The sequence below is a fragment of the Pristiophorus japonicus genome, chromosome 6, assembly GCF_044704955.1.
Source record: "Pristiophorus japonicus isolate sPriJap1 chromosome 6, sPriJap1.hap1, whole genome shotgun sequence".
Lineage (NCBI taxonomy): Eukaryota > Metazoa > Chordata > Chondrichthyes > Pristiophoridae > Pristiophorus > Pristiophorus japonicus.
Genome location: NC_091982.1, coordinates 211,020,040 through 211,035,745, shown reverse-complemented (window position 1 = coordinate 211,035,745; position 15,706 = coordinate 211,020,040). Strand labels below are relative to the sequence as shown.

The 15,706-nt window shown below is 40.8% G+C and overlaps 1 protein-coding gene across 2 annotated transcripts in view; it reads left to right on the top strand.

Annotated features, from left to right (window-relative positions):
- Positions 1-6,228, top strand: part of schip1 (schwannomin interacting protein 1) — a 240,629-nt gene extending 234,401 nt beyond the window's left edge. For both annotated transcript variants that reach the window (XM_070883578.1, XM_070883579.1), the window contains exons 7-8: positions 4,070-4,163; positions 5,543-6,228. In XM_070883578.1, coding sequence (XP_070739679.1) covers positions 4,070-4,163; positions 5,543-5,594 — 146 coding nt within the window. In that variant the 3' untranslated portion in view covers positions 5,595-6,228. The remainder of the gene's footprint in view (positions 1-4,069; positions 4,164-5,542) is intronic.
- The last annotated feature ends 9,478 nt before the right edge of the window (positions 6,229-15,706 follow it).

The following is a 15,706-nucleotide window of genomic DNA, read 5'->3' as shown; positions in this document are numbered from 1 at the left end:
ATTGCTAGATACTGTCACAGAGACAGATACAGCACATAACCGACAGATGCAACAATGATTATCATGATAATTATCATTGTTCACCTAAAGACGTGCACCGGCTTTGAGTAAAACATTCCCGGTAAAAGTGAAAGACCTCACATCTGCTGATGGTCACTCATGACTGTTACAAATCAAATTATATAAATACATAAGTACATGTAAATCAATGTAATAATTACTCTTGCGGATCCCACAAGGTCGTTCCATCGCTTGCGGCATTGGTTGCCCTCATGCACCTCGTTGGCCGCCGACAAGACAATCTCTGCTGTCTCGGTCCATATCTTCTGGTAGGCCTTTGGGATGGGCTTCCCACGCCCTCCCTGTGTCAAATCACCCCGGCATAACGTGACCTCCTGCAGGAGGGAGGCATTTGCCTCATCTGAGAATCTTCTCGCTCTTTTGTGCCCTCCAATGTGCTCCTCTCCCACCTCACTGCTCTCTCCAGCGTCCGTCTCCACAGCGTGCTGATGCCTCCTCCTCTCCCTCCATTATAGGCCAAATTCGGGCAAATACGAGGCTGGTAACAGCTCATTTTTGTTTCCCTATTTGCTGTAAACTTCTAAGCTCACCCTCCTTCCTCCCAAAGCAGCCATACCACACCCACATGACTTCAGTCCCTCTCAGCTCCCTCTCTCTCTGTCTCCTCTTCTGCGCATGTCATGGTGATCCTTGACCTGAATCGCGGGAATCGAGCGTTGCCATGCCGTTGCTAAGAACGGCAACACTTTACGACAGAAGGTCAGCGAGATTTAATGCTACCGCCCATTTCATATCGCTCACAGAAACGCCCAATTTCAAAAACGGAGACTAGGTGCTTTGAAAATGGGTGAGAAGCCGGCGATATGAAAACCCATTTTTTTGCCCACGCCGGAAATAACGCCCATTTTTCGGCGATAAGCATAAGTGTAAAATCTAGTCCCAAGTCGTTTCTGTCTGCTGGTTTGGGCGATCAGAATCCAGTTCCTAATGGGCACAGGCCTACAGCACAAAACTGCTTCAAATGTCACTTGAGGATGGTTGGTGTGAAACATGGGAGAATTGTCAAACAGGTGCATTGGTGATTATTGGAGGTTGAAGTGCCATCACTTCGCTGGTGACCACAACATTTTTACCAAATATGTTAAGTTTGCTCAAAGTATAATGGAAATAACAAGACTCTAATGTTAACATTTAATGTTACCACACTCTACAAAATTGAAATATGAAACTGACTGTCAAACCTCATTACACAGGCAGCTGTGATCACAAGTCAAGAGCAAACAAGTAATCTCCTGCACCGTGGGTGCAAAATGACTTCTTCCAGAAATGATGCCTTTTAAGAAATAAAGTTCAAATATGAATGACAAGCTTGCCAAAATATGTGATAAATTAGTCAGCCTTTGAAACCTGGAAGAGAGGCTGAAGTGATTGTGTCTGTCTTAGCTCATTATAAGCAGGATGAGGGGTGATCTTATAGAAACATTTAAAATAATGAAAGGGATAGATAAAATAGAGGCAGAGAGGTTGTTTCCACTGGTCGGGGAGACTAGAACTAGGGGGCACAGCCTCAAAATACGGGGGAGCCAATTTAAAACCCAGTTGAGAAGGAATTTCTTCTCCCAGAAGGTTGTGAATCTGTGGAATTCTCTGCCTAAGGAAGCAGTTGAGGCTAGCTCCATTGAATGTATTCAAATCACAGATAGATAGATTTTTAACCAATAAGGGAATTAAGGGTTATGGGGAGCGGGCGGCTAAACGGAGCTGAGTCCACGGCCAGATCAGCCATGATCTTGTTGAATGGCGGAGCAGGCTCGAGGGGCTAGATGGCCTACTCCTGTTCCGAATTCTTATGTTCTTATGTTTATACCTCCTGTCAACTGATCAGAGCAGTATTGTCAGAGATCTTTAGCCGTCATCTTCATGTTGCACTAACCCTCCCTTCTAAGATAGTCCCTTGGTTATTGACATACGCATTAAAAATACTTGGAATGAGGAAATGTTAATGGCACTACAACTTTTTTTTAAAATAAAAGAACTCCATTTTCTCTCAACCCTTCCAGACCCATGCTGGGTACAGTTGCACTGGTGCTGAAGAGCTAGAATTTGCCTCATCAATGTCATAATTCTTTATCATGAATCTCAACTTGCTATTGATCACGATGAGCATTGCAAATGAACCTGATATCCACACACAAACCAAAATTGTGACTGTAATTTTATTAATTCATTCTCTGGATGTGGGCATCATCCATCCCTTGTTGCCCTTGAGAAAGTGATGGGAGTGGGCTGCCTTCTTGTAGTGAAGATGCTTCCAAAATCTTGTTAAGTAGGGAGTGTCAGTATTTGATCTTGCGATTTCCCTCCCCACCCCCACCCCCACCCCACCGTCCAGCTCAATAATATTAAGGGTACTTGTGACCCCACTGCTAACCTAGGACAGAATAAGGAGTGAGCTTGGAAGGTTCCTGTCTTTGTGTACAGGACTACTCCATGCAGTGCATTTACCCAATAAGGCATCACAGTTAGCTATTTTCTTACTACTTTAATGCCGTTTTATTGTAACTTCATCATTCGCGAAACTAGTTTACTATTTTTTAAACAATGAGGGAATCCTAATCCCTATCCATCATATCTCCAGGTTGGCTATGTCTGCCATTGCGCCACATACTATTTGGGAAATGTGATTGTTGAATTTTTAAAAAGCAGCAATGTTGTTCTGCTTGGAATTTTGTTTTTTTACATAGAACATTTTCATTTATTTTTTGTAATCGGCCAGACATTTGGTGTTACAGTATGAGTGACTGTTGCAAGCAATACTAAAAGAATAAATATGGCTGCTTTAAGATTTAAGGATGGATTTTCGTATAACTTGAACGGTAGTTGTATTATTAAATAATCTAAAGTCCTTTTGTGTGTTTGGCTATGTGTTCTATATTGTTTTCAGTTTTGTTCTGTCTTGTAGAGAAAAATGGAAACCTAAAATGAACAGAAAAACTGACATTTTCTCAACTGTTTCTCAATTTTCTACAACTCTTGTTTCAAGTTTTGTTTGATGCTGAAATGTTATGATAAAGGAGGGTCTAGGAAATAATTTGCAATGTTTTATGAGTACAAGAATCATGTATAATTTTACAATCTGAACTTCTTTAATAATATTCCTGTTTTGAACATTTGTACTTTGAAATCCTGCATTTGTAATTGTACTGAATAATAATTAAAAAGCTTTCTTTACACATATATAATTAAAACTACAACTGTATGTGTGCCATTGAGATTCTGCTGATTATAATGTACAAATTGCAATAAGTGTATTAAATTCAGCTTAGAAAATATAATCTGTCTTCAGAAAGCATGTGATAAACAATTAGTGTGATAACATCTCTAAATCTCCCACTTCTAAATGTCACATAACCTTGAATTAACATGGTTTCTCAATGCTTTTTCTTCACCTCACAGATCCAATGTTGGCCATCTTGCAGCCCTTTAGCCTATAACTGTCTTGTTCTTTAAAACATCAGGTTCACATAATAAGACAATTGCTTTTTAGACAAAATATAACAAATTATTAGAACAAATTTACACTGGTTGCAATTGTGAAGATATTAAATATATACTGCCATTTATTTAATTGTCCTTTATATTTGTAAACAAATGAAAAATGAAAATTTTGCTTTTCAATAAAGTGGGTATCCATTTCAGTAACATACTACTAGGTGAGAAACAGGAGAAACGTACGATGGGTTTTTACCATCTCAACCCATCAAAGCTACATTACTGTCCTTTGCTATTTTATTATTTTTCTGTATAAAAATAATGCATATTGGTGTTTGCATAGAGGTTTCAATTGGTACTGAATAGGCATGACGTTCCCTAATATTTTGCAAAATGCTGTAAAGATTGTCACTTTGAAAAATAAATGTCAATTAAATAAATGCCAATTGATATTAAAGTTTCTTTAGTTCTCATGAAATGGAGGAGCATTTAGGGGGAAAAAAATAACAATTGTGGCACGAATCCTATAAATTAACCTTTCCATTTGTTTAATCAGGTTTGAATGAAGAGTTGGTCCAGCTTCTACTCATTAGGGATGAGCTGCACATGGAACAGGATGCCATGCTGGTGGACATAGAAGACCTTACCAGGTTAGTGCTAGGATTGAATGGTTGACTGGTTTTCTTTTTCCTGCAGTAATTTCAACTGGAAGTTCTGTACTTCCCCTGTGGACCATTGAGCAGTTTTTGACATTTTCCTCTCTCATTACATTCATATGTATTTTCCCTGAAACATTTTCATCTTTTAAAAAAATCTGAGATACTTTGCTTAACTGGAATTGTTATCATTCTGTCATGAAAGTTTAGCAGGGGACTTCTTTGCAAGGCTAGCATGTTTATACTGAAACAAAAACAAAAAGTATGTGGTAGGTTTGGATATAAAAGTCTCGTTTTAAATGTGGAACTCTTCCAAAATTTGCAGATAGATTTCCGGGAAATGTGTAAAATATTGGTTTACCTGTGAAACCTGCAGCAAACTAGGCACATTATACAAGCTACTTATTTTCACAGATCCCAAGCACCCATGGGCTGTGTGGAAACCTGTCTGAGGGATTAGCCCTCTCTATACTGGGCACCTCTGATCTCTCAGGTCTTCAGGTCTACTCCAGATAGTCTCTTGGGTTCATTGTCACTGACTTCACCCATAAGAGGATCCCGGGTGCATGACTGTCAGGAATTTACCTTTACTGCGAAATATCCAGTCATCTGATAGCGTGACAATAAGACTCCCTTGTTATGTGAGTTGGATATTGTACATGGTTCCACATGCTCTCTCCAATCTTCCAAAAGGCAAGCAGATTCGGCCAGATTTTGCTGTCAAAATAATAGCAAAGCCAATGGCGTTCGCTGTTATTTATGTGTAAATGGTATAGAAACTTGAGGCAAGGGGACAGGTGCGTGGTTAAATGCTAATATCCAAAAGTTGCTATCCGAGTTGCACTTTTAGCTTTGTGAATATGGCATTGTGCTGTCTGTCTCGCCAATGACATGCATTGAATGTCACGAAGTAACACTTCCACTGACTCAGACCAAGGCTTACTCTGAAGCTGATTGGATCTGACTGGCCCAAATCTTCTCAAGTGTGTGCTTCTTTTGTCCTGTTGCTAACCAGGAAGTTGGTAGTTTAACCTCGAATCTTCTCCTTGGCTAAGGATGGCAAGCGGAACTGCCGGTTCAACCACCTACTGCCCCCTCTGGATGGAGCCCATGAGAAACTAACTCCCTTTCTTGAATTGAATAGAATGAGCCTGAATTTCTTTCTTTTGTCTGATCTGAAGACTGGCAGCAGGCTGGCCTGTTGGGCTTTGTTGAATACATAACTCCCTCAGCCCTCACCCACTAAGCTCTAGATCTAAATTTTAAATCTCGGAACTCAATTTTTTTTTTAAAGTAACACTTTAAATGGTCAAGATTCCACAAATGTGACATTACCTTCGGGAGACCTTTGACTTCTCTTCTCCTTTCTCCAGACATGCTGAAAGTCAGCAGAAGCACATGGCAGAGAAAACAACAGCCAAGTGAAACTGAGATGCCTCCAACAAGCCACGAGACTGGAGAAAAAAAAAGCTAGATTTTACTTTGCTTCTGTGGTTGTAAAATGCTGACGCTCAAGATGGTGCACTTCAAGAAAATCAGTGTTAGTCATTGGTACTGTTTGAAGCTTTATGTCCAGTGATTGGCCTATGCTTCTTTTATAATTTATTTTAATATGATTACATTTGTCACTGAGTTGTATCGGGCATTTCAGTAAAATGTTGGTAACTGATATGCAATTCTAGTAAAACTGAGAAATGTGCAGGATTGGAAGATATATAAAGTAGTTAAGAGAAGCTAACTTCTGACTGCTTGGATTTTAGTTGAACAGTATTTTACCATGGGCCTCTCTTTATTCTTCACAGATGGTAGTTTTAAACAAATAAACTTTATTTAAAGGTGCTATTAAAGTCAAAGAATACATGCCTGCCTTGTAGTGAAGTTGTAGCTATTGGTGATTAGGTCACTTGAATACGTTTTCAACATTTTGTAAATGTTGATTACCTGACTCAACCATTTTAAAGTGTGTTAATATTATTTCAGTCAATTGGATTCAGAAATGTTATCTGGAAATGTTATGTACAAATATGTAAAATAAAAAAATAAAATTTGTTTCCTATGATATACTTACATTAATCTTACTCCACATTGTGTTAGGATCTAATGCTAATTGTGAAAATAATTTAAGGTGAAGGACATATCTCAAACTATTCTGATTTCCTACATTACAACAGTAACTGCACTCCAAAAAAAGTACTTCATTGGCTGTAAAGCGCTTTTGAGATCGTGAAAGGCACTATATAAATCCAAGTCTTTCTTTCTCGCAGTCAACTATGACTGACTTATTGGAAATAGGAAATCACATTGGTCTTTCAACACATGGGTTTAGAAATAGCACACTGACTATTAGGATCTGTTCAACACTAAAATCATGGCATGAGGATATCTTAGAAACTGTTCAGAATACATTTTAAACTGTTCCATTAAATTATAATGAATGAGTAACAGAAAATGAGAGATAATTTGGTAGTTTGTGAACTGCAGATCTGCATTTTCAGAAATGTATGTGCACTTGTCCTTGTGACTTAATTTTAAGGACTCTATAAAAAAATGCAATTTTCAGAGCTTCTGCCTAGAATGTAGGGGTTTTTGAATGCAGGCATACCTGAATCAATAATTTTCTGGCACCAAAATTCCATGTTGAATGTAGTGCTGTGAATGTTTTAGAGCTTGTTTCTGAAAAATTGTGCAACTTGTAATGCAAGGGAAATTGTAGATTACTCTCACCTTTAGGTCAACATTACATAAGAACATAACATAAGAACATAAGAATTAGGAACAGGAGTAGGCCATCTAGCCCCTCAAGCCTGCTCCGCCATTCAACAAGATCATGGCTGATCTGGCCGTGGACTCAGCTCCACTTACCCGCCCGCTCCCCGTAACCCTTAATTCCCTTGTTGGTTAAAAATCTATCTATCTGTGATTTGAATACATTCAATGAGCTAGCCTCAACTGCTTCCTTGGGCAGAGAATTCCACAGATTCACAACCCTCTGGGAGAAGAAATTCCTTCTCAACTCAGTTTTAAATTGGCTCTCCCGTATTTTGAGGCTGTGCCCCCTAGTTCTAGTCTTCCCAACCAGTGGAAACAACCTTTCTGCCTCTATCTTGTCTGTCCCTTTCATTATTTTAAATGTTTCTATAAGATCACCCCTCATCCTTCTGAACTCCAACGAGTAAAGACCCAGTCTACTCAATCTATCATCATAAGGTAACCCTCTCATCTCTGGAATCAGCCTCATGAATCGTCTCTGTACCCCCTCCAAAGCTAGTATATCCTTAAGTAAGGTGACCAAAGCTGCACGCAGTACTCCAGGTGCGGCCTCACCAATACCCTATACAGTTGCAGCAGGACCTCCCTGCATTTGTACTCCATCCCTCTCGCAATGATGGCCAACATTCCATTCGCCTTCCTGATTACCTGCTGCACCTGCAAACTAACTTTTTGGGATTCATGCGGTGTCCACCGGTACGCTCGCGGCCTTCCGCGAGAGGTGGGCACCGGAGGGACTGGAGTGCATCGTCACGCCCGGCAACCAAATTTTAATTTGATTTTATGTTTTAAAGTTTAATTTGTTTTAATTGCCGGTGCTTTTAGTGTCCCCCTCCCCTTTTATAGGGGGCACTGGAAAAAATTTGATTTTAGTGCCCAAAAAAAACCCCAAAAAAAAGAAAAACAAAAAAAAACAACAAAAAAGAAAAAAAGGGCCTTGTAAATGTCTGGTGTGTCATCCAGGTCGGGTGGCACGGTTTAATGTTTTATGTTTTTCAGATAAACTCCAAAAAGAGTTTCATGCACAAGGACCCCCAGGTCCCTCTGCACCGCAGCATGTTGTAATTTCTCCCCATTCAAATAATATTCCCTTTTACTGTTTTTTTTCCAAGGTGGATGACCTCACATTTTCCGACATTGTATTCCATCTGCCAAACCTTAGCCCATTCGCTTAACCTATCTAAATCTCTTTGCAGCCTCTCTGTGTCCTCTACACAACCCGCTTTCCCACTAACCTTTGTGTCATCTGCAAATTTTGTTACACTACACTCTGTCCCCTCTTCCAGGTCATCTATGTATATTGTAAACAGTTATGGTCCCAGCACCGATCCCTGTGGCACACCACTAACCAGCGATTTCCAACCCGAAAAGGACCCATTTATCCCGACTCTCTGCTTACATTTTGACACAGAAAGTATCAACAGACTATTCAGTTAGGCTTCGCAGTCCTGTGTAGACAAGCACACTTTACAACAGTTGGGAGCAGGAACACAAGTTATTTTCCTCTTTCCTAGACCACTGGCACTGTGGCTACTGGTAGAGTTCTCGCTGCAACTCGCTACTTGTACTTCTTTCAATTTAATACATTCTTTTCGCTGCTCACGATGCGGTTTCCTCTACATGGGGGAGAAAAAACGCCGATTGGGTCACCGCTTTGCGAACACCTCCATTCAATCCGCAAGCATGTCCCTAAGCTTCCAGTTGCCTATCATTTTAATTTTCTGCCCCACTCTGACCTCGGCCACCTACACTGTTCCAATGAAGCTCAAAGCAAGCTCGAGGAACAGCATCTCATCTTTTGATTAGGTACTTTACAGCCTTCTGGGCTCAACATTGAGTTCAACAATTTCAGATCATGGACGTCAGCTGTTGCTGATGATTCTGATATCCCCATTTACATATCCCCTAGATCTATCTTTTGTTTCTTTACTTATCCCATTACCATCTCCTTTCACATTGCGCCATCATCCCTTTTGTCATTTAATGGTTCCTACCTTCCACCCTATCACAGACCTTACCTTTTTTTTCCTCACCCACTTTCCCTACCTCTGTACTTGCTTACAACCTGTTACATCTCTAACTTTTTCCATATCTGACAAAAAGGTCATCGACCTGAAATGTTAACTGTGTTTCTTTCTCCACAGATGCTGAGTATTTCTAGCATTTTCTGTTTTTATTTCAGATTTTTAGCATCCGTAGTATTTTTCTTTTGTAATACTGGAGACTTTGCTGCTGACAGGTTGACAGGATTGCTTGTTGAGTGCATTTTTGCTTTTTTGAAATGGTTACATTAACAATTGTATGGCCTATACTTAAGGTTTATTACAATGATAAATATAATTGTTTCCGCTTCCATCCTAAAGATCAGTAGATTTATAGACCCTGAATCTAAGAGATCTCTTTTCTTCAATTAGAATTTAAGGGAAAATAACAATGGGTCTTATAGATGCAATAAAGGGATCTGCTTTTAAACTGAAATCTTCGAAAAGGCCAAACTCCTCAATTTTACCTTGCCTTACCCATTGTATGGGAAATCCACAAAATATTTTTTAGAGCCAGAATTATATTTGACATGGAAATTATTTATACTGTGTATCAAAATACACCAAATATGCAAACTGACTTGACGACCAATGTTCTGTAAAACAAATTGAACAAATTATCACAGAATACTGTCTTGAATATTGTATTATTCTTTCCACATAACAATCCAACTTTAGTAAACCAGAGCAACTGGAAATATTGGCGATAATCATAATTTTTAGTAGCCGTGTATGGTAAATTAAGGGACTAAATGATTGTCTCATTAAACTCATGTACAAAAATATTATGCCATAGATGTAAAGGACTTATGGCTGAGGTTCACCACATGCAACTTCTTAACTTCATTTATAGGCATCTAGGTGAGGCCTGGCATAGGAATTTGTATTCGTAAGGCAAAGGGGGAATACGAGGAATTGAACATCATTGCTTATGAACATTTACTGGTTCGTTACATGGAAAAATGTGAAATTTGGCCACTACCTAACCTTTGGTTGTTGGTGGTTATATGATCAAAGCAAGAGAAGAACCAAATCAGGCTTTTGATAGAAAACGCACCACTGGAAGAGAGCCTACAGAACTTTTTGGTTTTGCAGTGATCAAGATTAGGTCCCTATCACTTGCTGCTAATGGGATCGTACAGCTAAGATTTTGGTGAGTTTTGCCAATTTTCAACCAGCCTGTTAGATGAAATTACTTGTAGAACTGAATCACTTGTGAATGAAAACTTACATTCCATCTCAATCTTATGGCAAGTGAGTTAAATCTATCTAATAATGAGTCTTGCACAGCTACAAACTGACAATATTACACATCTTGTGAAGTTTCTGCTTACAGTTGTAGAGATCATTCTTGAAATTGTATAACTGAAACGGGAAGTAAAACTATCTAAAGCAGAACAAAAATAGGGCTAGATTATACCACAAATGCATCAAGACTAACTCTGAGTGAAAGTATTTCTAAAACCAAAGTTTAAAAATATTGAGCAAATTTTTAAAGAAATTTTCAGTTTTTCTATTGGTATATTGACACCAGTAGTTTAAGGACAATAGTCTTGGCATATGCAAGACAAACTTCTTGTTCTTTATTATGCTCAACTTACCATGAAAAAAACAGGTTGAAACCTGTCCTTGTAAGAGATTTTTATACTGCATCATCTGACTTCCTGGAGACTATAGTGTCAATGAGCCCAAATTTCCCCAGGAGTTGCTCCTATTTTTTTGGAGCAACTAGTTTTTTTTTTGTACTATCTTAAAAATTACAATTCTCCCCATTTAGTTTGCCCCAGTTTAAGTGGGTTAGTTCACTTTCTTTTTAGTTCTGTTTTTTTTTCAAAAGGGGGCATTACTAGTCACTTATGCCTGTTTTGGCCATTTAAGCAAATTTAGCCAGCGAAAAGTTACTACAAACTAACTTAGGCCAGCTATGTGTCCACTTTTTTACAATCTGAAAAACCTTGCGGAGACTTAAGAAATCAGCGCAGGTAGCCAGAGATGGCGGGGGAGGGGGGGGGGGAGGAGTGAGAGAATTTTCCAAAGCATTAAACACTTCACTTTTAACAATAAAGGAGCATAGAAACCATCATAAATAAATGAAAAATAAATCAATTAATAAAAAATTAAAAGGTCCTACCTCACCTACTGCAGCCTGCAGAGCCTATCCGTTTGACCAGGGCTTGGGGCGAGATCCAAAGAATGAGCATTGGGAGCCCTCCGGGGCAGCACACGCAGCAGCGCCTATCCGTTCGGCCAGAGGCTAGGGGCGGGATCCAAAAAACAAGCAGCAGACTGGGCTGCAGGAGGGAATTTAAAGGGGGCTGCAGGAAAGGGAGAGAAAAGTGACATCACTGGAGGGGGAGAGAACAAAAGACCTTTGGGTATGGTCCATATAACCTTGTGGAGAGGGAGAAGTGCTGTGCTGCCATTTTTCACCATTGACCTTTGAAAGTTTAAGTTTTACTTCAAGTATGGGTGCTGCATTATCAACGTCACGGAATTTGCAATGGTTCTGCATCATTGTGCTACATAGGAAAGAATTGATTAGAGGTCATTGCATCTGGAACATCATAGCCCGTAGGCTGCTGGGCAGGAGGCCTTACCCACCTCGGCAATATCGAGTCAGGCATTCGTACATGGACCTGAGTGAGGCTGTTTGTGTCAAAAGGCTGCATTTCCGCAGAGAAATGGTCCTTTAGATCTTTGCTGAGAGCAGATTTACAGCCAAGAAGCAGCAGGTGGACTGCCTTGTCTGTTGAAGTGAAGGTTACAACTGCACTTTCCTTCTATGCCTTGGGATCGTTTCAAGCTACAACTGGAGATGTGTGCGCTATCTCTCAACGTGCAATACATGTCTGCTTTCACCAGGTCTCGGCTGCACTGTATGCGCGGAGGAATGACTTCATCAAGTTCCCAATGACCGCCCAAGCAATCCATGACAGGGCTGTGGGGTTCTGAAAGATTGCTGGCTTCCCAAAAGTACAGGCCTGCATTGATTGTACCCACATCGCCTTGAGAGCACCTGTGGAGGATGCCGAGCAGTTCAGGAATAGAAAAGGCTTCCACTCCATTAATGTGCAGCTCGTGTGTGACAACATGCATCGCATCATGTCAGTCGATGCAAGATACCTTAGCAGCACCCATAATGCGCTCATCCTATGCGACAGCGTTATATCTGACATGTTTGAGCAGCAGCCAGAAGGGCAGAGCTGGCTACTAGGAGACAAAGGGTACAGCCTGGCCACCTGACTCATGACGCCCCTATGTGTAACCCGGACGCAAGCTGACCATCAATACAACATGTCGCACAATTACAACACACAGCATCGTGAAACAGCGTTTCCGATGCCTGGACCATTCCGGAGGCCACTTGCAATATTCCCCTGATTGTCAGTCAGTTCACTGTTGTATGCTGTATGCTGCATAACTTAGCCATCATGAGGCAGCAGCAGCTGATAGTCGAAGAAGAAACATAGAAACATAGAAAATAGGTACAGGAGCAGGCCTGTCGGTCCTTCGAGCCTGCACCACCATTCAATATGATCATGGCTGATCATGCAACTTCAGTACCCCACTCCTGCCTTCTCTCCATATCCCCGATCCCTTTAGCCGTAAGGGCCACATCTAACTCGCTTTTGAATATATCCAACGAACTGGACTGAACAACTTTCTGTGGTAGAGAATTCCATAGGTTCACAATTCTCTGGGTTAAAACGTTTCTCCTCATTTCGGTCCTATATGGCTTACCCCTTATCGTTAGACTGTGACCCTTGTTTCTGGACTTCCCCAACGTCGGGAACATTCTTTCTGCATCTAACCTGTACAATCCCGTCAAAATTTTATGTGCTTCTATGAGATCCCCTCTCATTCTTCTAAATTCCAGTGACTATAAGCCTAGTCGATCCAGTCTTTCTTCATATGTCAGTCCTGCCATCCCGGGAATCAGTCTGGTGAACCTTCGCTGCACTCCCTCAATAGCAAGAATGTCCTTCCTCAGATTAGGAGACCAAATTGCACACAATACTCAAGGTGTGGTCTCACCAAGGCCCTATACAACTGCAGCAAGACCTTCCTGCTCCTATACTCAAATCCTCTCGCTATGAAGGCCAACATGCCATTTGCTTTCTTAACTGCCTGCTGTACCTGCATGCCTACTTTCAATGACTGATGTACCATTACACCTAGGTCTCGTTGCACCTCCCCTTTTACTAACCGGTCACCATTCAGATAATAATCTGCCTTCCTGTTTTTGTCACCAAAGTGGATAACCTCACACATCCACATTATACTGCATCTGCCATGCATTTGCCCATTCACCTGACCTGTCCAAGTCCCCCTGCAGCCTCTTAGCATTCTCCTCACAGCTCACACTGCCACCCAGCTTAGTGTCATCTGCAAACTTGGAAATATTACATTCAATTCCTCCGTCTAAATCATTAATATATATTGTAAATAGCTGGGGTCCCAGCACTGAACCTTGCGGTACCCCACTAATCACTGCCTGCCACTCTGAAAAGGACACGTTTATTCCTACTCTTTGCTTCCTGTCTGCCAACCAGTTCTCTATCCATGTCAATACATTACCCTCAATCCCATATTCCTTAATTTTGCACACTAATCTCTTGTGTGGGACCTTGTCAAAAGCCCTTTGAAATCTAAATACACCACATCCACTGGTTCTTCCTTATCCACTCTACTAGTTACATCCTCAAAAAATTCTAGAAGATTTGTCAAGCATGATTTCCCTTTCATAAATCCATGTTGACTTGGACCGATTCTGTCACTGCTTTCCAAATGCGCTGCTATAACATCTTTATTAATTAATTCCAGCATTTTCCCCACCACCGATGTCAGGCTAACCGGTCTATAGTTCCCTGTTTTCTCCCCCTCCTTTTTTTAAAAGTGGGGTTACATTAGCTACCCTGCAATCCATAGGGACTGATCCAGAGTCCATGGAATGTTGGAAAATGACCACCAATACATCCACTATTTCTAAGGCCACTTCCTTAAGTACTCTGGGATGCAGACTATGAGGCCCTGGGGATTTATCGGCCTTCAATCCCATCAATTTCCCTAACACCATTTCCTGACTAATAAGGATTTCCTTCAGTTCCCTCAGTTCCTCCTTCTCGCTAGAGCTTCGGTCCCCTAGTATTTTTGGGAGGTTATTTGTGTTTTCCTTAGTGAAGACAGAACCAAAGTATTTGTTCAATTGGTCTGCCATTTCTTTGTTCCCCATTATGAATTCACCTGATTTTGCCTGCAAGGGACCTACTTTAGTCTTCACTAATCTTTTTCTCTTCACATATCTAGAGAAGCTTTTGCAGTCAGTTTTTACATTCCCTGCAAGCTTACTCTCATATGCTATTTTCCCCCTCCTAATTAAACTCTTAGTCCTCCTCTGCTGAATTCTAAATTTCTCCCAGTCCTCAGGTTTGCTGCTTTTTCCAGACAATTTATATGCCTCTTGGATTTAACACTATCCCTAATTTCCTTGGTTAGGAGACCCACCTGCGGTGAGAGTGCCGAATAATAATGATTTGGAAGATGCAGGTCACGAGCAGGAGGAGGAGGTGCTAGAGGAAGATGATGACAACAATCAAGAAACCATGCAAGTGCCTGAGGCCGGAGCACGATGGCGGAGGAGAGCGGGCCATCGTGCTCCTTTAACGATTGCTCGAGCCTTGCGCCAGCATCTCATTCGTGAATGCTTCACTAATGCCTGAAGGCTCAGCGACAACTGTTCCGCATGGACATGTTTATTTTTTGCAGTTGTTCCTAAATGTTGTGTTGCGTTAATGGAACATGATTCATTTTTAATGTAAATATATTTTATTGAAAAGTTTACAATGCACTTTAGTGTAATAAAAATAATCTTGTATCAAACTTTACTTTAATATGACTCTTTAAGATCACTTAAAAATTTTAAGATCACTTATAAACTTGTAAAGTTACAAATCTTACAAAACAATTTCAATTTGAAAAACTTACACTCTAAGATCATTTAAACTTTAAGTTCACTTTTTAGTTGTAAATTTAAATAACTTACAAAATGTGAGAACAGTTACACTCTAAGATCACTTAAAAACTTTAAGATCACTTTATGGCTGTAAATTTAAATAACTTACAAAATGTGAGAACTCTAAGATTACTTAAAAACCCTAAGATCACTTGTAAAGTTACAAAATTTACAAAATAATTTCAATTTGAAAACAGTAACGTCAAAAACAACAACAACAGCAGCAAAGAAAGGCTGCACCAATCTCTCATCCACATCTCGGTGAATGTGCACTTCTTCATGGAGGTGGCATTTGATTGGCTGGGCTGTGTGCCCTTATTGCAGCAGCTACCTCACACAGGCCCTCCCTGATGGCCTGTGCCATCATTTGCACTGCCTCTGACATTCCCTCCTTCATTTCCCATGTCATTACTGCTATTTCTCGCGACAGTCCCGTTATTTCATCACCCACTGCACTGACGGTGTCCACACGTAATGCCATAACCTCAACCACATGTGTTGCATGCTGTATCTTAGGAGAGCGTGGTCGGATTCTCCTTTCCTTTGGCCTGGGTCTGCCTCGTGGCACCCCTCCACTGGGAGGCGCAGGCTGGGACGGTGGGGCCCTGGGTGTTCCAAGCGAATGTGGGCCGAATGCTGTCCGCCGCGATCTTTCTCCCCAAAAACTCCACTTCTGTTGCCATGAAGACGCATTTCGACCTCTTCAACCGCAG